At 46.4% G+C, this 21,614-nt stretch overlaps 1 protein-coding gene across 1 annotated transcript in view; it reads left to right on the plus strand.

Moving 5' to 3' along the window:
* Positions 1 to 21,614, plus strand: part of LOC142907786 (tripartite motif-containing protein 14-like) — a 40,200-nt gene that overhangs the window by 12,385 nt on the left and 6,201 nt on the right. Inside the window, exons 2-7 of the mRNA XM_076057584.1 lie at positions 21 to 313; positions 5,767 to 5,989; positions 15,822 to 15,917; positions 17,700 to 17,933; positions 19,003 to 19,025; positions 20,122 to 20,258. Of these exons, the coding sequence (XP_075913699.1) occupies positions 57 to 313; positions 5,767 to 5,989; positions 15,822 to 15,917; positions 17,700 to 17,933; positions 19,003 to 19,025; positions 20,122 to 20,258 (970 nt within the window). The 5' untranslated portion in view covers positions 21 to 56. The remainder of the gene's footprint in view (positions 1 to 20; positions 314 to 5,766; positions 5,990 to 15,821; positions 15,918 to 17,699; positions 17,934 to 19,002; positions 19,026 to 20,121; positions 20,259 to 21,614) is intronic.

The following is a 21,614-nucleotide window of genomic DNA, read 5'->3' on the forward strand; positions in this document are numbered from 1 at the left end:
CACCTGTCCCACCTCGTTAGGATTTGCTGGAGCAGACCGGATCGGCTCCACTCAGCATGGCAGCGGCGGCAGCAGCAGGTGGCCGGGACCGGGGCCTGGAGGAGGAGCTGACTTGCTCTATCTGCCTGCACCTCTACGTCGACCCCGTGCTGCTGGGCTGCCCACACACCTTCTGCAGAGAATGCATCGTGAGCGTGTGGCGCGACGGTGCCTGCGCCTGCCCCGAGTGCCGCAGGGTCTTGCCCTTTGGCTCCAAGGAGGAGATGCGGAAGCAGCTCGAGAAAAACTTCAAGCTGGCCAGCATCGTGGACAGGTTCTGTTCCCGGGAAAAGATAGTTAGTTGGTTAGTTGGTCGGTTAGTCCATTAGTTTAGTGAATTACATTTGTTGAGCCAGCTGGCTCGGATTGGGAAAAATTTAGCCCACTTTTCACAAAGTCTCTGTCTATCTCTATGTGTCTCTATGTAACTCTGTGAGTCTCCCATGTGTCTATATGTATCTCTATTAGTCGCAATATAGCTCTATGAGTCTATGTATCCCTTTCTTATTCTTTTGTATGGCATTTTTGGGGACAGCAACAGATAACAAATTGATTTCGAGATTTGATATTGATTCGACTTCTCCAGGAGTAGCCGCATGGATTTGTTTCAGATCGCCGTTGAATGATCTGATATGTTGCACGGTCTGAGATCTTGCACCACAGTCACAAGTGTCCACATCTTCCACGGAGTGTCCGGATCTGATTCAAGGAGGACCAGATCTTCTTCGGTAGATGAGATCCTGTTGGGAGGATTTCAGGGTCGCTGATGATGGATTTCTGCAAGATTTTGGTGTTTGCCCAGGTTTCCTCTCATCGTGCTTTGGTGGTCTTGTCATCATCATGTATGTTCCTTGCATATTGCCAGAAAAGTTTTCTGGATTTTGAGCCTGTGTGGTGGGGGCATGGAGATGTCTTTGTTTATTGGGAGGTTTGGATTTACGATGGCCTTGCAGTACTCCGTCACAGATGCAGCATCGCGACAGAGCTGCGTAGGATCGATATTTGCGAGGACCGAAAGCCACTGCAATGGTGTGCTCTTTAGCATCCCTGAGATGATCCTCATGGATGCATTTACCTTTGTGTCCACCACCTTTGTGTGCACGCTTTTGTTCCAGGCTCAGGCACAATATCCTGCCGCAGAGAAGACTAGTGCTGTGGGGGCCGTCCGGAGGGTTGTTGCAATTTGCTCCCCATGTTGTTCCGGCCAGTTTATGAACGAGATTAACTCGCAATTTTGTTTTTACAGCAGTATTCTGCAAATTATGTGGAAGGCGAGGCTGCTGGCAAGAGTTACACCGAGGTATTTGATGTACTTGTCGTGCTGGACCTCTTCGCCACAGAAAGTGACGGCCAGTTTCTGGTCGGCGCTTGCATTGTTCAGGTGGAATAACGTTACAACAGTTTTCCTTGGGTTTGGGCGGAGCCTCCAGTACTTGAAGTACGTTTCAAGTTTCTTGAGGTCTTCGCACAGGTCATTTTGCACCTCAATTTTGAGTCGTTCTTTGGACGGCAAGTGCTAGGTCATCGGCGTAGCCAAATTTCCGGCCGACGGTGACAGGGAGGTCACTTATATCTATATGTTAAAAGTGCCACAGAAAGCACTGATCCTTGTGGGAGCCCGTTACTGAGGAAGTGGGCTCTGCTGACAGTGTTCTCTAGGTGGACACGGTATGGCCGGTTAGACAGTAGCGATGATAGAAGTCTGAGGGTTTGCTGGGATCTGATGACCTTAGACAGCTTTAGCATGAGGCCTTCCCACCATACTGTGTCATAGGCCAGTGATTGGTCGATGAAAGCGGCCCCTGTGATGTTTTTGCACTTGTAGCCAGCTTTAATGTGTGTGGTGAGTTACAACACTTGATAGCAAATGCTGTGGCCAGGGCTGAAGCCAGCCTGTTCAGTTGGTATAGTTTCCTCGAAGATCGGTGACATACAGGTCAGTAGCATCCTCTATAGAAGTCTGTACACTGTAAAAAGCAGATATATGGGGCAGAACTTATTTGGGTTTGCGGTTGATTTCCAGAATGGCAATGACCTTCATTTGTCGCCATTTTTGGGGAACTTGCCTAAGGACATAATGTCTGAAAACAATCTGGCCAGCCAGTGGCATCCTTTTTGGCCAAGGTGTTTAAGGAACTCTGGATAAATCCCATTTAATCCTGTGGCCTTTCCTGATCTGGTGGCTTTCATGGCATCAATGACCTCTTCTTCATTGAAGGGGGATAACAAGGCTGTTGTCGGTGCACATTCCGCTATTAATTGGTGGAGTTTTCATTTCACTCGCTGTCTTGTTTGCCGATCTGTAGAGATCTTTCCATTCAATAGCATCTGTGTGGCGATGGCATTGATGGGTACATTGGCGGTCTTGTTTCTCGGTGGTGGTGCCGCTCCTTGGTATCTCAGGAGGCACCAGGCTTTATGGCTTGAAATCTAATGACTGCATCGCTTCTGTCCACCTTTGGCTCCTGGATTCATTTAGGGAGTCTAGGAGAGCTTTTCCACACTCTGGGCTTCCTGACTGTATTTCTGGAGCAGGAACTCGCTTTTTCCTTTCCAGCATGGAGTGTATTCTGCCCAGTAACTCCATGGAATTTGTGAGCGGGCTGCTTGAGGACAATCTTGGTGAAACGTTCATAGTTTTCTGACTTTGGTGGATTCAGGTAGACAGTGCACACGATGGCGTCAATAAAAGGTTCCCAGTTGCACTTTCTTAAGTTGCATCATGGCACAGGGGTGGACGTGATCATCAGAATTTTGACCCTGATATGCACCGAGCCTGGCCTGTGCTAACTGTTCGGGAATTGTCCAGAACCATTCTGGAAGCACACGGCAGTTTACCCGAACTTGAACACGACACAAAGCACAGGTAAAGGTTTGAATTCTTCCTCCATCGTGCGGAATGGATGGTGCCTTCATCTTTAGCGTCAAACAGAATGAACAGGTAACTAGTTGCTGCCCAGTCGATGACCTATTCACCGGCGAAAACCGCGGGATTGGTCACAGCAGGCAGCATGTTTGGGCTCCATGTGGTTCTTGGAGGTTTATATACATTTATCACAGATACATAATTGATTTTGACGATGATGATGCCTGTCAGTATGTTGTTTTCTGCGTTCATTGTGGTGAGGTCCTTGAAATGGAATTTCACGTGACGTTGGTAGTCCCTGCTTAGGATGGTGGTAGCTGGCTCTCGTCGTCGGCTGTACAGGAAATTATTGGAGCAGGAGCGCGTCGAACCACCTGGATTACGAGGAAACGTCCCAGCAAGTCGCACTTGGGCCTTGATAGGTGCCTCTACGTTTAGATGGCAAACACGTAGTGACGGCCCTATTCTGCAGTAAGTTTGGCCATGAAAAGGATCTTTGGTGTTGTAATCCTGATCAGGAGGGCCATTTTGGCATTCAATCGCTGGGATGATAACATTAGTTTGTGACAAGCACGTAACAGTGCAGACCATGGGAAGATTGCCATCTTCTCCACCTATATATCTCTTTTAGTCTCTATGTATCTCTTAGTCTCTGTATCTCTATAAATCTCCTATGTGTCCCTAATGAGTCTCTATGTCTATGAGTCTATATGTATCTCATCTCTATGAGTCTGTTTAACACGTAGGCTTTCGCGACGAATATCCTCCATAATACATGATTTTTGGGTTAGATCACGTAAATATATAAATGTGTCGTTAAACCCGCCACCACCTAACACAGCCAATTTAGTAAGGTTTGTCACGTAGACAGAACATGCCAATTCGTTACTAGTACAGCACACAGCATTTACAAGTTGAGTACTCAGATTGTCAATGTTGTGGTTTTGCTCTCCAACACACCGGTGTGCTGTATTAGAAGAAAATTGGCATGTTATTTTTAATTGACAAACCTTACTAATTGGCTGTGTCGGGTGGTGACGGGTTTAACGACATATTTATGTATTTACTTTATGAGTCTCTATGTATCTCTAAACATCTCTATGTATCCCTGTGAGTTTCTGTGTATGTCTATGAGTATCGAAATATCTTGATCTCTACGAATCTATACGTATCGCTATGTATCTCTATGAGTATGTATCTCTGTGGCTCTGAATCTCGATGTATCTTTATGAGTCTGTTTGTTCGTGTTGCTCACCTTACATTAAAACTGACAACGTTTCAGAATAAGAGTTTAAATTAAACAACATTATTTCCTATGATATGTTAATTCGAAATAGTTATTTTCTCTCTCTCTGTATGGCACTCTGAAGCCCTATTTTTGGGTCTGCTGCGCCTTATAAATACGAACAGAGTAATAATAAAGAGTGATCAAAGTAAAAGTAAGAAAACGGTTGCACCAAAGAAGAGAGACCACCTAATGATGCAGGCATTGATGGGAAGGAAACTGGCACTATTTGGACACAACAGAATGTTTTAAGTGTGGTGTTGTTGTTTGAGGAAAAATGAAAGGAACTGGAAAGAGTGAAGGACCAAAACAGAGAATGGCTTGACGACGTTATAAGAGATTGGTGCTAGAAAGATATGGTACTACTTGAGTCATATTGGCACTACAAGACAGAGAAAAGTGGAAACTAATGACAACGTGCAGTGGCCACCTACTATGTGGGCTATCAGCCCATGGATCATAATGATAAATAATTACAAAAGGCATCAAGCTACAGAGGTAGTCTTGTGACATTGTTCGTGATTGTGTAACACGTTGTGGATTTACAGAGCAGGCATGCTGCTACCACATCTTAAGACGCTGCTGTGCAGAAACAGAGCGAGTACACAACCCACAACATGCTGTATACCATAACCGAGGTTTTTTTGGGTTAGATCACGTAAATATAAATGTGTCATTAAACCTGCCACCACCCAAAACAGCCAATTAGTAAGGTTTGTTACGTAAACAAAACATGCCAATTCGTTACTAGTTCAGAACACCGGTGTGTTGGACAGTAATTCCACAACATTTACAACATACCATGTATGTATGTTGAACCTCTTTCATACCGTACATAGCCAACCATGCTAATTGGAGGTGACGGGGGAAGGACAACAAACTAAACTCAAAAAAGGTCCCGGTCTCTGGAGTTGTCATCTGGTTAAACAAAATATACTTGAAACGTGAAACTGTCTTTTGTCTTGCGAGTCCCTACTCACGTTTCGTGACAGTACAATACTAAACTAAACTATTTTACATTTTACCAGATAAGGCCCACTGAGTTATATAGCTCTTTTTCAGAAGTGACCTGTCTATAACAAATGAATGCTCAACCAATTCGCTTATCATCACGTGGAAATTCATAACAGAAGTCAAATACTCTAAGCGCATGATTCTAAACGTGGAGTGGGAAAAATGGAGGACCCGGAGAAAAATCCATGAAATCACCATGGGAGAGGGAGGCAGACTCCAAATATACAGAAGCAGCCATTGTCAGGGTATGGGATCGAACACGACCTCCTGCATTCCAGGCGAGGTACTTAACATCTCAGCACCGCGGTACCCCAGTGTTTATTATAAATGCAGAGGAAAAAACTTGACAACAAGGGAAACATCCATAAGATCACAGGGAGAATGAACACCCACACTCTAAATGTATAGCAGATATCGGGGTCGGGATCGAACCCACGACCTCCTGTGCACCAGCCAAAGTAGTTAACATCTTGCCACCGTGGTGCCCCAATGTGGACAAGTGAGCTACGGGAGAACCGGCCACTATTCACGGTCGCTCAGTGAAGACGGTTTGTACCCATAGGTTCTCAAGTCTCAGCACGGAAGGGGAACGGCCGCTGAAGGAGCTCAACCCGAGCTTGGCACGAGTGAGGCTCCTGAATCTGGACCTCTGTGCTCAGCATGGCAAGGCACTCGCCATGTTCTGCCGGGAGCACAGTGCGTTTGTGTGCACTGACTGCATCACGAGCAGTGCGCACCGGGGCCACAAGATAATGTCAGCAGAGGAGGTTGGTCGGCAGGCAAAGGTGAGGTGCTCTGAGCGCGGCGACCGCGTGGTGATGGTGGTGGTTGTGGTGATGATGGTGGTTGTGGTGATGGTGGTGGTAGCGATGGTGGTAGTGGTGGTGATGTTAGTGCCAGACGGTAAAGCTATGGTGAGCAGTGCCATGTAGGGAGGGCGAATTTACATTGGCCATTCCCCTCATCGCGTTTGTAGCCACCACAGCATCCAAAGTGTGCTCTAGACAGGTGCGAGGGGCTGGTAACCCCTCCACCTTCAATTATCACTAATCCACGAAAAAAATATACAGCTAAGCTTGTGCCGGAGGCCCCGGGGGGATAATCATCTATGATGTCTCCTGGCCAAACGACATTTGGCGGAGCCAGGAGATTGAATCCTTACCCTTGGCGTTACTCCAGAAAGAGCAAAAAGCCACTACGGGTGGCCACGTGGAATGTTCGAATGCTCACTGCGGAGGAGAGGCTGTCACTCCTCTGTCGGGAGCTCGACCAGTACCACCTGTATCTCTGGTATTCAGGATGTCCGGTGGACCGGCTCTGGGTCCTGCCTACCATGAGGGGTAGACAGTCCTGTACTCGGGGCAGGAGACTGCCAACAACCGGCAGTGGCTCTTCTTCTGCATAAAATAATGAAGGAGGTGTGGGAGCATGGCAGTGAGGTGTGGGAACCTGTAAGCCCCAGGCTACTTCGGGCTCCCCTTCCTATAAACCAGAGGGGAGGAGTGGTGGTCGTGGTTACTTATGCCCCCACCAAAGATGAACATCAGTGGAGGGATGCAGGCAAGGCCGATGAGTCAGATGCCTTTTATGACCTCCGGTCACAAGTGGCCCCTCAGGATAGTCATCCTGTTGGGTGACTTTAATGCCCGAGTTGGTCATGATGCTGGCACCTGGTCTGAAGTGATGGGAAGGCATGGGCCGGATCAGCTCAATAACATCGGTAGGAGGCTGCTGGCTTTTGTGCAGCCCATGATCTTGTAATTACCAAGACGCTTCTCCGGCATCGGCACATCCACCCAACATCATGGATGCACACCAGGTCAAAGCAAGAACATCTGCTGGACTATATAGTGACAGAACAGTGGATGCAGACCCATATCCTTGGTACCAGGACCCACTGTGAAGCTGATCTGCCCACTGACCATCGACTTATCATCTGTAAGATGCACCTGCCATTCTTCCACTCTGCTTTTGGGTGGATACCCAGGACCCCATTCAAACACACAATGACCTGATCTGAGCTAGCTGATGAAAGTTGCAAGCGAGAATTTCATCATTGCTTGCAGCTGAGGTTGACCTCGTCCCGAACTCCTCATGATGCTGAGAGGAAATGGTTGAGATTTAGGACTGTGGCTCATGCAGCTGCAATGGCTGCTTTAGATACACGGTCCAAACCTCCCAGAGACTCTGGTGGACAGAGAAGGTATTCAGGCTGGCTGAAAAAAGCGCCAGGCCCACTCTCACCATCTATAGCATCCCACATCATAGAATGAGGAGGCTTACCGCAGCTTTCACTCGGAGGTTCGGAGAGCCGTGAGGAGCTGCAAGGACGGGTGGTGGTCGCGGGTTGCTGAGGAGATGGAGTCTGCCTCAGTTGCTCGCGACCACAAATCACTCTAACGCCATCAAAAACGTCATTTGCAGTGCCACAACTATCACCATAATTAGAGGAAAGAACGGTGATCAAATCTCCGACCCCCAGGAACAGGTTTTCAGATTTGCTGAACATTTCTGTGAGGTCTTGGGGGAGAGGAAATCCCTCAGCCTGGAAAACATAATGGGGCAAAGTGGGGATGACCCTGCTGAGGCTGCAGTGTCTTAAATATTGGAAGACGTAGTCACCCCCTGTGAGTGGCTGGCTGAGGTGCCATCTGTTAAAGAAGAACAGAAGGCAATCCAGAATCTGAGACCGGGAAATGCACCAGGCAGAGATGATCTCCCAAGGAAAATGCTGAGGGAGGGTTGCGTTTGGGCACAGACTGCCCTACATGACATCATAATAACAAACGGGATCACTGGACAGGTTCCACAGGATTGGAAGGATGCCCTGGTGGTCCCTCTCTTTAAGAAGGAGGACCGCACAGACTGTAACAACTACAGGGGCATCTCACTCCTCTGTGCTGGGAAAGGTTCTGGCAAGGATTATTCAACATCGCCTTGCAAGTCACGCTGAGGAGAGACTTGCGGAGCCCCAATGTGGTTTCAAGGCCTATGATATCATTAAAAGGTTATGGCTCTGGGCTGTTCTTCGTGCTTTCGGAATCCCTTAGTCTCTGCTCACAATCATTAAGGACCTTAATGATGGTGAGCGAGCCCCGGGTTAAACTACGTGGCCGGGAGTCGGAGCCATTCCCTTTTCACCTTGGGGTGCGACAGGGATGTCCTCTGGCTCCCACATTACTTAACATCTATTTCGACTATGTAGTTCGTGAAGTTTTCAGTAGCTGTACTGGAGGAATTTCCATTTGGTACAGATATAATGGGAGGCTGATCAATGCCTGGGTTCGGTCAAGAGATGGCTCCCTATTGGTCAACCATGTTACGTATGCCGCTGATCTGGTGATTGCTGCTCACTCAGAGGAGGAGTTGGAGGCACTGCTGCTGAACCTGGAGCGTGCAACTAAGAGGTGGGGCCTTACCATCAGTCCCACCAAAACTAAGCACCTGCCTGGGTATTTTGTACCATCAGATACTCCACCCCCACAACTCTCAATTGGTGATGGGGCAATTGTGGAGATAGTGGAGTGTTTCCCATACCTGAATAGTGTGCTCATGTCCGGCTCTGGTTTGACAGCAGGGGTCTTACTCCAGATCAGTCAAGCGGCATTAACGTTTCATTGGCTGCGTATCACTGTGGAAGCTACCTGGTCTGTTGCTCCACACGAAGCTTTGGGTCTTCTCTGCCACTGTCATGCCCTCCCTTCTCTATGCTTGCATAACGTGGACTCCCCTAATGAAACATCTTTGCCAGTTGGAAACATTTAAGCTGGCCTGCCTACGATCTATCCTGGGTTTAACCAGGTTGGATTGTGTAAGGAGCTCACAAATCTTTGAAAATTTCGGACAATGTCCCAATGGTGAGCTCCTCCGGTAGGCAAGGCTGTGTTGGCTGGCCTAACCAAAAGCCACCGCATGCTTTTGGTTAGGCCAGCTAAACGGGCACCGCACAGGATAGAGAAGAGATGGAGTGATGTGGTACAAGAGTATGTAGAGCTGATTGGACATGCCAATGACTGGTACAAGCGGTGTCAAGATCGGCCTCTGTGGTGGAGACTCGTTAAGGACGCTACTGGGCAGTTGGAGGCAGTCGCCCTCCAGCAACAACGGAGGGCAGAGGAGTGACGCTCACAACAATGAGCAGAATGTCGGGTGGCTAAAACATAGCAACTTGGCATAGTAGGGGGCACAGGTGGTGCATCGGCCAGTCATCTCAGTCAGTCGACCCATAGCACCTGGGTCTGCCACGTGACCTACTGCTGGCGGGTGTTTGACACTTCACATAGCCTTAACATGCACATAGCCTGGCACAAGTGCCGTGGTGATGTCACTGCCACTTATTGGGACATGGCGGTTGTTGTTGTTGGTGGTGGTGATGATGGTGGTGGTAGTAGTGATGGCCGTGGTGTGGCTCAGAGGTCAGATTGGAATCTGGGTTTGGGCCAAGCATGGTTGTGACTGGCCTCCTCAATTGATGCGACTTCGTGGGATGAATGTGGTCGCGAAGCAATAAAACGTTGTAGTTTTGCACTCGAACTTTGTTTTAAACTCGACTTGTGAATGCCCACTAGTACACGCAAAACTAAAAAAAAAATCCACATTGAAAATAAATAACCTTGCCAAAATCGACAGTGTTGTTTTGAACACTCCTCGCGATGTTTCAGGACTGTGTGCATTTAGTAAACGATAATCTAACAAAAACTACAAGCTTTTTAATTTTACCAGGAAAGGCCCACTTAGCTTATACAGCTATTTTTCAGAAGCTACCTGGCCATCACAAATCATAGCTGAAGCAAATTGCATATCATTTGGATATTTATAGTAGCAGTGATACACTCTAAACAAGTGATGTTTATTCTAAATGTGGATGGAAAACTGGAGGACCCAGATTCAAATCCACACGACTGAGGGAAGAGAAAGAGGGAGAGACACGCAAACTCCACATATACAGCAGACGTCAGGGTTGGGATCAAACCCCCTACCTCCTGTATACCAGGCGAGGGAGATAAGACTTCCTAGCCGTTCGTGAGTAGGCTGTATGAATCCTGGTCTCCTCCCGCTCCTCAATGAACCATTCAATATGGGATTTGTCGATCGCTCATAACGCAAGACCTTCGGGAGAAAGCCTTGGGAAATCAGCGGAGGGCTTCCCATGGGTAAATTATCATCACGATCCATGGGACAGATAGCCCGTAGTAGGTGTCCACTGCACTTTACGTCACTCATTGCTGTTTTCACTTTCGTTTCTCTGTCTTGTAGTGCCAATATGGCTCACGTTATTGGCACATCTTGGTCGTGTAGTATATCGTGTAGTGCATAGCAGAGTGTATAGTAGTGTAGTGTATAGTGTAGTATATAGTAGTGTAGCATATAGTGTAGTGTATTTTAACATAGTGTATGGTAGTGTAATGTAGGTATAATGTAGTGCAGTGGTTCTTAACCTTTACTGCAGCCTTGCACCCCTTTGGTTTTAAATCGTGAAAATATCTCTTCTCTCTTCTTCGGGGTTGTCCATTGTATCCGATGATGACCTTCCACCTCTGCCTCTATTTGTGGGATTTTGTGTGACTGTGAAGTCCAATCCTCAACCCACAGCGTCTGCTACAGACAGAGCAGGCAAAGTCGCTGATTGGAGGTGTAGGTATGGTTCTGGCTTCACGTCTCTTGAGATGCTTTCTTTTCCGTAGCTCACTTCGGTCCTCTTCGAGCTTCGACACTCTTTGCTGGCACAGCTGGCTCCAGATGGAGCATTCTGCAGTCATGTCCTCCAGCTGGCTAGGGTTCAGGCTGCACTTTTCCATGGCCGTCTTCAGTTGGTCCTTGTAGCACCTTTTCTGCCCCCCTGTAGAGCGGTGGCCTAGGTGCAGCTGGCCATACAAGGCCTTACATACAAGATGCTCCTTTGGCATCCTGATGACGTGACCGAGCCAGCGGAGTGTGTGCTGGATGATGGTAGCCTCCATAGTGATGCAGTTGATTTTGCAGAGTATCTCAGTTTGGGGCACTCGGTCACACCAGGTTATCCCCATGATGCATTGAAGACACCGAATATGGAAGGCCTCAACCATCCAAATGTGGCGACTGTACAAGGCCCTGGTCTCACAGCTGTAAAGGAGTGCTGTGATGACCATTTCCGGGTAAGCAGATGTTTTAGTGTGTAGGCTGAGGTCCTTGTTCTGGAATACCCTTTTTCTGAGCCTGCCAAAAGAGGATGACGCCTGCTTTACTCGGTTTTGTATTTCCCTTTCAATGCTGTAGACGCCAGACAGAAAGCTGTACAGGTACATAAAGGATACCACTATTATGAGTGGTTTCTCAAAGACGGTGATGGTGGGTGGATAAGGTGGATTAGTAGATGCCCACTGGCATACTACTTCAGTCTTCATGATGTTCACCGAGAGACCCAATCTATGATATGCACTTGCAGCAGCTGTAAGCGTGACTTGCAGGATCTCTGGTGTGTTGGCCACGAGCGTGCAGTCATCAGCATACTGCACCTCGATGACAGGCTCGGATGTTATTTTTTTGACAGCTCAGAGCCTCCTGATGTTAAAAAGTTTGCCATCCAGCCTGAAGTCCACTGTAACACCACTATTCTTCTCAATCTCCTTGTGCAGTAGCGTGTTGACACATAGGAGGAAAATGTTGAAGAGTACCAGAGCAAGGACTCATCCCTGGCATACGCTGGTGCACACCCTGAAGGGCTCGGACTCCTGGCCTCCTATGGTCACCCCTGCCATCATCCCCTCATGAAATTGACGCAGGATATTGACACATTTTCTTGGACAGCCAAACTTCAGCAAAACGTCCCCCAGAAACTCCCTGTTAACTGTGTCGAAGGCCTTCGGCAGATCGACAAAAGCCATGAAGAGGTCCTGGTGCTGCTCTCAACACTTCTCCTCGAGCTGCCATGCTGTGTTAACAGGAGCACTGTCTACAGTGCTCCTGTTTAGCCTGAAATCACACTGTGACTCACGCTCTGCAACAGTCTGTGGAGCATCTTCTTTGGTTCTTTCGGTAAAGTCACGTAGAATGAGAATAAAATAATAAATTGATCAAATAAAATAACACAATAATATTCTCACGACGTTTCGGCCACAACACAAGCGGCCTTCATCAGGTGAAGGGGGCGAGACTGTCTGGTAGGACAGCGCTGGAGTGAGAGAGCCACGTTCAGATCACGGCTTTTAAGCTGTGTGAGAGGAACAAAGAGCCTTAGAGTCGCGACTCTAAGGCTTAGAGTCGCGACTCTAAGACTCTAAGGCTTAGAGTCGCGACTCTAAGGCTCTTTGTTCCTCTCACACAGCTTAAAAGCCGTGATCTGAACGTGGCTCTCTCACTCCAGCGCTGTCCTACCAGACAGTCTCGCCCCCTTCACCTGATGAAGGCCGCTTGTGTTGTGGCCGAAACGTCGTGATAATATTATTGTGTTATTTTATTTGATCAATTTATTATTTTATTCTCATTCTACGTGACTTTACCGAAAGAACCAAAGAAGATGAATCATTGCAGTCACGAAAGCTTTAAATCGAAGTCTGTGGAGCGTTACTTTGGCAAGGACCTTGCCAGCAACAGCCAGTCGTGAAATGCCATGGCTGTTGCCACACATGGACGTATCACCCTTGCCTTTGTAGATGGTGATGATGTTTGCGTCCCGCCATTGCTGGGGGATGATTTCATGCTCCCAAACTTGAGTGATGAAGAGGTGTAGTGCTCGGATGCAAAGGTAACCTCCTTGTTTGAAGATCTCCGCAGTGATTCTGTCAGGACATGGGGTCTTGTTGTTTTCAAAAACTTTACTGCTCACTGAACCTCTGTGAAGGTCGGTGGGAGATCCAGGTCTTGAATAGTGGGGCAGTCAGGTAGTTCATCCAGTACAGAGTGGTCTGCAGGGGAGGGTTGGTTGAGAAGGGCTTCGAAATGTTCGGCCCATCTCTGTGTGATCTTTTTCTGGTCCTTTATGAGGGTCAGGCCATAAACCGATTTCAGGGTAGAGACAGCAGTTTCATGGGCCATAGATGGTTTTCACTGCACCATAAAAGTTGTGCATATAATTTTTGTCGGTGTAGGATTGTATTTCGTTCACCTTTGATACCCAGCACTCGTTCTGCAGGGCACACATTGTAGACTGCACCTCCTTTATTATTGCTCGCCATCGCTGCCGAAATGTGTCTGATGTGGGTTGTTGATTATAGCACTGTGACCTTTGTGCATATCTTTGAGTAAGGAAGTTATTGGTGCAGAGTTTTAATCGAACCAATCCTTGTGTCTTATGCGCTTGTGGCTGAGGGAGCCGGCTGCTGCCCCATAGAGCCTTGAGCTGATAGAGGACCACTTTCCATCAATGGAATCCTCTGCGCTTAGGAGAGGCTCAACGTCTTCCAATTTCTCAGCCAGAGATCATCAAAGGTCATTCCAGACCACAGCATTTCAGAGCCGGGCACAGTCAAGTTGCTTCTTTCCTGACTTTTGGAGACAGGAGGGCGCACTCTCACCTGTAGTTTGGTCGTGATAAGTCTGTGATGTTTCCAGCACTTAGCACCTCTCATTGCACGGGTGAATAAAACATTTTATATCAGAACGTCTCACAATGATGTAATACATTAAGTGCCAATGTTTGGAATGTGGGTGCTTCCAGGATGTCTTATATTTGTCTTTTAGTTGAAATACGGTGTCCGTGATGGTCAAGCTATGTTCAGCGCAAAGGGTCAATAACGTCATGCCATTTTGCATAAGCTTGCGCAATGCCATGCCTACCAATAACTCCACTCCACACCTGGTTGTTTTTTCCCACTCTAGCATTGAAGTCACCCAGCAAAAATATATCATTGCTGGGGATGCGACGGTGGGCCTCATCTAGTGCTTGGTAGAAGCGATCCTTAACCTCGCTCTCTGATGGTAAAGTCGGTGCATAGCCACTTATAAGTGTGGCATAGCGCTTCTTTGGTAGCGAGATGCATACCGTAATGAGTCTCTTACTCATGCCAATCAGACTCTCTGTGAGATTGGGTAGGAGACTTTTTTATTGCAAATCCCACACTATGTAGATGTTGTCCTCTTTAGAGGTATCCCTTCCAGAAGAAGGTATAACCCTGGCCGCCCTCCTTCAGGGAGTCTTCATCCAGGAGTCTTGTTTGGCTAAGTGCAGCAATATCAATGGTTTATCGCTTAAGTTCCGCTGCAACTACGGCAGTTCTTCAATGGGGTCTCTCAGTGTCCCGGTCAGCATCCAATAGGGTTCTTACATTCCACGTTGCCAGTTTAACGGAGATTATTTTCCTATTATATTATTGGGTCTTTCAGTAAAGTCACTTAGATAGGTTCAAAGAAAATAACCTATCTACGTGACTTTACCGAAAGACCCAAGAATATGAATTCCAGCAGTCACGGAAACTTTAATTCAAGATTTATATTCTTATTGTGTTTTCGACTGCAGACTGGAACAACCCTATAGGTGCGGTTACCTATCCACATAAGTTTGAGTTTGCAATGTTTAGGCCACCTTTTCAAGGCCCCTCCCCATGGGTGATCAGTGCGGATCCTATATAGGACTACTCAGTCACACAGAGGTCTGCCGAGAGCAGCTGCAACTCAGCCCCAGCTGCTAGTGACCAAATGCCCTGTGCCGCTGGCGTGCAGGGGTCTGACTAGGAGCTTCGGATATGTTCGTACCTACTCCCGTCGCCACACCACTCAACGCCGCCAGACTTTTGTCCAGTTTTCCAAATGCTCGATTCACAGAGGCAGAAGTGGATACCTGCGCAAAGAGTATATTTAGAGTGCGGTTGAGGGTGCGTAAGTCCCAACAGCACTTCTTCACTGCAATAGGGTGGAATCCAGTGCAAAGGGAGAACCCAGGATGACTGGCCCTCTTCCACAGTTGCAGGAGGCTGCCGGAGCTCCAGTCTATCGGAGGACCGCCTTTCGCGCGCCACCAGCACGTTGCTTTAATCTCAGGGTGTGCTCCCCTAGCTTTTGTCTTCCCAGACTTATCCACAAGGCAGCGGGAACACGGCTATAGACACAAAGACAGATACAACATTTTTTTTATTGTAATAATGTTAATAAATACATAGGTTTGAAGAAATATAGTAGTGGGACTTGCATACCTGTGCTTAATTTGTGTTCAACGATTTAGCTTCTAAAAACATCTGGCATGTCTCACACCCCCAGAAAGGGCATCTCGCACCCCCAGGGGGTGCGTGCACCCCAGGTTTAGAACCACTGGTGTAGTGTATAGCGTAGTGTATAGTGTAGCGTATAGTCGTGTCATGAATAGTAGTGTAGTATATCATCATCACGATCCATGAGGCAAGATAGCCCGGAGTAGGTGCCCACTGCACTTTTCTTCACTTGTTGTTTCCACTTTCTCCTTTGTCTTGAAGTGCAAATATGGCTCAAGTTAGTGGCTACATTTTTCTGGCACCAATCCCCTGATGACGCTTTCTTCAAGCCATAATTTTCTGTGTTTGGTCTTCCTCTCTTTCTGGTTCCTTACATTTTTTCTGAACAACAACAACAACAACAACCCTTTTCATTTAATGGGTAAATATCGTGTATGATTTAAATCGTTTTGCTATAGGCTTTTTTTGTTTGGTTTGTTTTCTTCTTCTTAAACAGGAATCCCTATCGCGTTCACTCCAACAACTTATGATACATAATGGGAAAGTTGCAGCAAGATTGAATATACTGAAGAACACGGAAGCCAATGTAGAGGTGAGACCCAATAACACAATAACACAAATTCCCATGAAATGAAGATGATTGATGATACAAATAATCGATTTTATTACCCTTCCTGGCAATAATAATAATAATTATAGAGTTGGTGTTTACGATGTTCAAACAGCAAATGACACCAATTATATAATTCACTGTGTAACAAAATTAGTTTTTTTGTTCCTGGGTAGTAAGTAAGCAAAGTTTGTGGGGAATAATAGCCATTTTCTATACTTTTGAGGCATAAGCAATTAGAAAATAACACTACCCAGGAACAAAAATCGTGTTACATCGTGAATTATCACGACAAGGCATGATCAAGTCTGCACCAACCACAACATCACACTTGTGGTAAAACGTAAAAACAAACGTGCTTTGATAGTAACATACCCACTAGCTTTGAAACAGAAAAAAGGCAGTTATATTGGCCAACTCGAGCTATTGATACTTTGATATTTGCATTGTCATCGTGCTGTGTTCGCCTTTTGGCGTTATACTTTGGTATAACACCGGGACCCATTTTTTTTACCAGTATCACTGATTGTCGTGCACCAATATCAGGATGATCACCTTGATACATCTGATGGTCATCTTGAAAAATCTTGATTCTGGTTGCAGGTCAATCAGTTCCAAGGAGAATGCCTACTTTATAATCAAAGCAGTTTTTTTTGCATATTTTACCACAAGCATGGTGTGTGGTTAATGCAGACTTGATGAGGCCTTGTAGTGATAGTCGCTGTCCATTTCGGTTTTTGGGTGCCCTCGTGGCTAGGAAATGTTATCTCCCATGCCTCGTATGCAGGAGGTTGTGGGTTCGATCCCGACCCTGAAGATGCCTGCTGCTGTATCTTTTGAGTTTGGTTCTCTCTCTCGCTCTCCTCATGGTTGTGTGGATTTGTCTCCAGGTCCCCTGTTTTTTCCGTACACATTTATAATCACTGTCAGGCATTTAGATTATTTGACTGCTGCTTTAAATTTCCACCTGATGATAATAAGCTATTTGGTTGAGCTATCAAAAATATGTTTGAACATCTTAACACCTCGTATTTTTATCAGAAACAGTAAAGCCTATTCTTACGTAATTTTGTCCTTCCTCCACGAATTCCTTTGTTTAGATCAATACCTCACATGCTCATTTTCGTGCTGCCCTTTGATTTAACACATTAATACCGATTCCACTTCATGCCGATATCAAACCAGCCACCACCCGACATAGTCAATTAGTATGGTGGTTTGTCATGCCAATAAAACGTGCCAATTTGATATTTGTTGGAGAGTAAAACCCCCCACAACATTTGCAATTCATATACTGATGTTTCGCCAGTAATTATAAACAACCAGCCATATCAGGTGACAGCCATAATTGTGGAGAAATCCCCCTGTTTTGGTCTTAAATATAGGAGAAATAAATGTGATGTCAATTGTGAACCAATCAGAAGAGAAGAGGGGGGTTAATATATTAATAAAAATTGCAATAGACATCTACTATTGGTTGGGTTTTTGCAAGCTGCCGTCATGCTGGTGTGGCGTGTTGCTGATGCTCCTACCAGCTAACTGTTGGCGAATTGAGCGGCAGCTCCGTCAATTGTTCTTTCTCGCACGCCACAGAATGTCCAATGCCCCTTCGCCTCCGCCAACCCACACTCTCATCCACGTGGCGAACTTTGGACGAATGACAGCTCGCAACTCACGTGGGTCATGCTCATCCATGCAGCGGTGGTACTTGTAGCTAAAACTGTAATCTTTTCACGCGAAAATTATATTCTCGTCCCATTTCAGGGAACGTCGGCAGCTTTTGACAAATCCATGGACGACGCTTTTAACGCTGCAATCAAGTCCCTCGAGGAAGAAAGGGCCACACTCAAGCAGTTGGCGCATGCAGAGCAGAGTAAACTATTGGGCCTAATCCATGGCCAGATGGCGCCCCGAGAGAAGATGGTCGCTGAGATGGTGGCTGTCACCAAAGAGGTGCAGGCGGCTTTGCAGGAAACGAATCACGTGCGGGCTATCCAGGTACGTGGAGAACAGAGGGCACCAGTAGTGTGGAAATCGTCAATAGCACCTTCTGCTACTGCTGCTGCATTGGCTGAACGAATACAGTGTTAAAAGGTCGCGTTCATGACACACACACAAAGAGCCTGCCACGAATGAACCACACAATGCTTTTGGTGATCTCGTCAAGGAGCTGTATACCACCATCACGCGAACTCCTGTCATCCTCGCAGCAGCAGCAGCAGCGGCGGTTATTGGCTCAGCCGTCGAACAAAAGCGGTCAACTCTTCATTTCGTGGCATTTTCAAACACGCTGCTTCTGCGGCCATCTGGGAAAATGTTTCCTTCTGATATTAGGAAGCCACTGAGAGCTATGATGCACCTTTACATCATCTAGATTGACAAACCCATTTCTTTAGTTTAACACGTAGGCTTTTTTTGTTGAAAGAGAAACCCTATTTTTGACTTAAAACCATTAAATTTGTATTTCAATTTTTTAAGTAAAGTCTTAGGCTCGCAAACCAACTGACCTGGAAGAACTAAAACATGGTATTGTGAATGCTGAGTCATCATGCATGCCTACAGCTGTGTTTTAAAATGTTTTTTTTTTTTCTGAACGATGGGCAACATATACAAGTTTATTAATAATTCGAGCATATCTAATCAATACCATAACATTAAATAAACTAAAACGTAAATGTCTATTACGTGCAGCATTCATATTAAATTCATATCAGCATCTCGAATGACAATACAGATATTCTTGGTTCTTTCGGTAAAGTCATGTAGTAGGGAAACAATTAAATAATAACAATATAAAACAATAAATTCTCACGACATTTTGACTGCGACACAAGCAATCATCATCAGGTGTGAAAACCTTCTACGTGACTTTACCGAAAGAACCAAGAATATGAATCCCTGCAGTCACGAAAGCTTTAAATCAAGACAATACAGATATTCAACTTTTTTTTGGTGTAGTATTCATTTTTGTACACTCCGTATATCAACATGAGATGAGGTTACCCTGAGATGGTGACCAGCTTACCAATGGATGTCTCACGCGTGCACCCCTGTCCCTCTGTCGCAGGTGAGCGGTGATTTGGAGAGAAGGTAGGTCGCACACCTTCACGTCACTCCACCGCCACTCAACTCCCCAATCCCAGTTTAATTGAACATTCAAGATCCATGTTTTACTGGTACCACGATGGTGAATAAATAATATGCTCACTTTACCCTTCCCCGCAATGATAACACCGGAGTTGTATTAATATGTCGAGACACCTACGATCACAAGGCCATCATCAAGTTGTGTTCACCCGCACATCATGCTTGTAGTGAAATGTGCAAACACACTTCCATCATAATAATCTATGCATTGTCCTTGGAAATGATTGGCCTACACCAGAGCTACAGTCTCCTTTATGGCCTTGTCATGAAGGAAGCTGTATTATTGCCATACTTTTATTTTATCATCATCATGATAGTACCGACCCTGACGCCTGCTGCTGCATATTAGGAGTCTGCATGTCTCTCTCTGTCCTGGTGGTTGCGTGGATTTTTTCTCCGGGTTTTCCCTCCACATTTAGAAACATGCATCTAGACTATTTAGATTTTTTTTTTGCTGCTGTAACCGTCAAATTTCTAAGCCTCTTTGTTGAGTTATCATGTGTGTCCAGGTAGCTTTAAAAAAAAGTTATTACCTCAGTGGGCTTTGCCTGGTAAAATCGGGTTGGTTTTGTTTTATTTGTATGTGTTTGGGTCATTTGTTTTTTTACCTTTCTTGTACTTTTCACTGCGATCATGTTTTTTTGTATTGTTTGTTTTAACGTTGTTACCCGTGCCTACTGGACATCTGTGAAAAAGAGCTTTATACCTCATCGGATTCCTCCAGGAGGCTGTTGCTCTGGTGCAGGCCAATCAATTTTGAAGACAATGCATACATTATTATTATTATCAGTGAACGTTTGTTTTCATGTTTTACAACACGCATGATGTGTGGTTCACCCAGACGTGATGATGCCTTGCAATAAGGGGTGTGTCTATTTAGTGTTTGAACATCTTAACACAACTCCTGTATTATGATTCTTATTCTTACCGGGAAGGGTATTGCAAGCCTATTCTTTGTAATCATCTTGATACTGGCCAACAAAGGTTTTCCCATAGATCCACGATATTCTTATTCCTTATTTGTTTCTTCCACGTTCAGGATAATGGCCGTGATGATGAAGAACCCGCCAAATGACAACATCGTGACTAGAGACCTATTTTCATCCTTGCATGGCCTGCTGCAGAGTCTCTCCCCCAGAATCTCCAATTGGAAGACAGAAAACGCGATGCTCAGAAGTAAGTTTGTGTGCGTGCGTGCGGTGGCACAGTGGTTAACGAGTGGCTGCGTTGCGAACCAGGCGACCCAAGTTCAATTCCCGCTCATGGCCACCAACACCAGTGATGATTATATGAACCGGTCCTGGGCCCCCAGCCCCCACCCCAGCTCAACTCATCCTCAAATGAGTACCTGGTGTGGTGTGTAGTATACATCGCCACTGGGGAGACAAATGTGCCCAGGTCTGGTGATAGCCAACCACCCCCTCAGCGCTGCTCGATAACAACACTTGCCCCTGCAGACTGCTACAGGCTATACAGGGGATATTTTTTATTTGGCATCAAAGTTGTGGAATAGAGAACACACTTAATAATAATATAATGAATAATAATTTACATTTGTAAAGTTCTGCATTTAATCCGTAGATCCACCAATGCGCCCCTGTGTATGGAAAGCCAGGAAATAAACAGAACCTGCAGAGGGCAAAAGGCCATAACTAGGCAGATGGTAAAGGCCAATTTACCCATTCACTCACCCACCTCACTCACTCACCCACCCACCCACTCACCCACCCACTCGCTCACCACACCTCACTCACTCACCCACTCATTTACTCACTCACCCACCCACACACTCACTTACCCACCCACTCGTTCACCTACCCACCCACTCACTCACCCACTCATTCACTCACCCACTAAATTACTCACTCACCCACTCACCGAATCACTCACCCACCGTTCCTGTTATCTATTTTGATAACGATGAAAACGCTAATAAGTGGTACATCTGATGATCGAATCTAATTAAACACGTATATTTATATAGCCCTTCACTCCAGGCACTTGATGAACATGGCTTACAACACGGTGACACAGAATGGAATCGTGTAGTAGCGGGCTGCCAGGTGGTTCTACTCAGGGGATCACGAAAGGGACTACAGGGGAGGGAAGGAGTGGAGGGGTGAGGAGGAGGGAAGAGGACGAGAATGGGTAATGGAGAAGAGGTGTTGAGGCTCTAACCACCCTCCTGCTATCCGGAGGCTCACTGCCATGTGGGGGAAGTGGGATGCCCAGATCGCGTGCTGACTGAACACGACAGGTGCAAGCAGCTATTTCGCAAATGGAAATATATAAATGAAGGGAGTTACCAGATGCGTCAAACACGAATCTCACATTAATGTGACTACGTCTATGTGACCACGCCATCCAAAAACAAAGGAAAGCTTCTGCCGCCTATGAATTCAGAGTTTGTGAACGAATGACTGCGACGACGTGAAGAGGCGCAAGAGAACGGGCGGCAGCGGTCCAGGCGAGCTACAGGAGGGAGAGGGGTGTTCCGTCAGCACGCAAACGACCTGCTGTGGAACACACCGA

Source organism: Petromyzon marinus, chromosome 83 (assembly GCF_048934315.1).
Source record: "Petromyzon marinus isolate PM22_M1 ecotype Great Lakes invasive population chromosome 83, UKy_Petmar_22M1.pri1.0, whole genome shotgun sequence".
Lineage (NCBI taxonomy): Eukaryota > Metazoa > Chordata > Hyperoartia > Petromyzontiformes > Petromyzontidae > Petromyzon > Petromyzon marinus.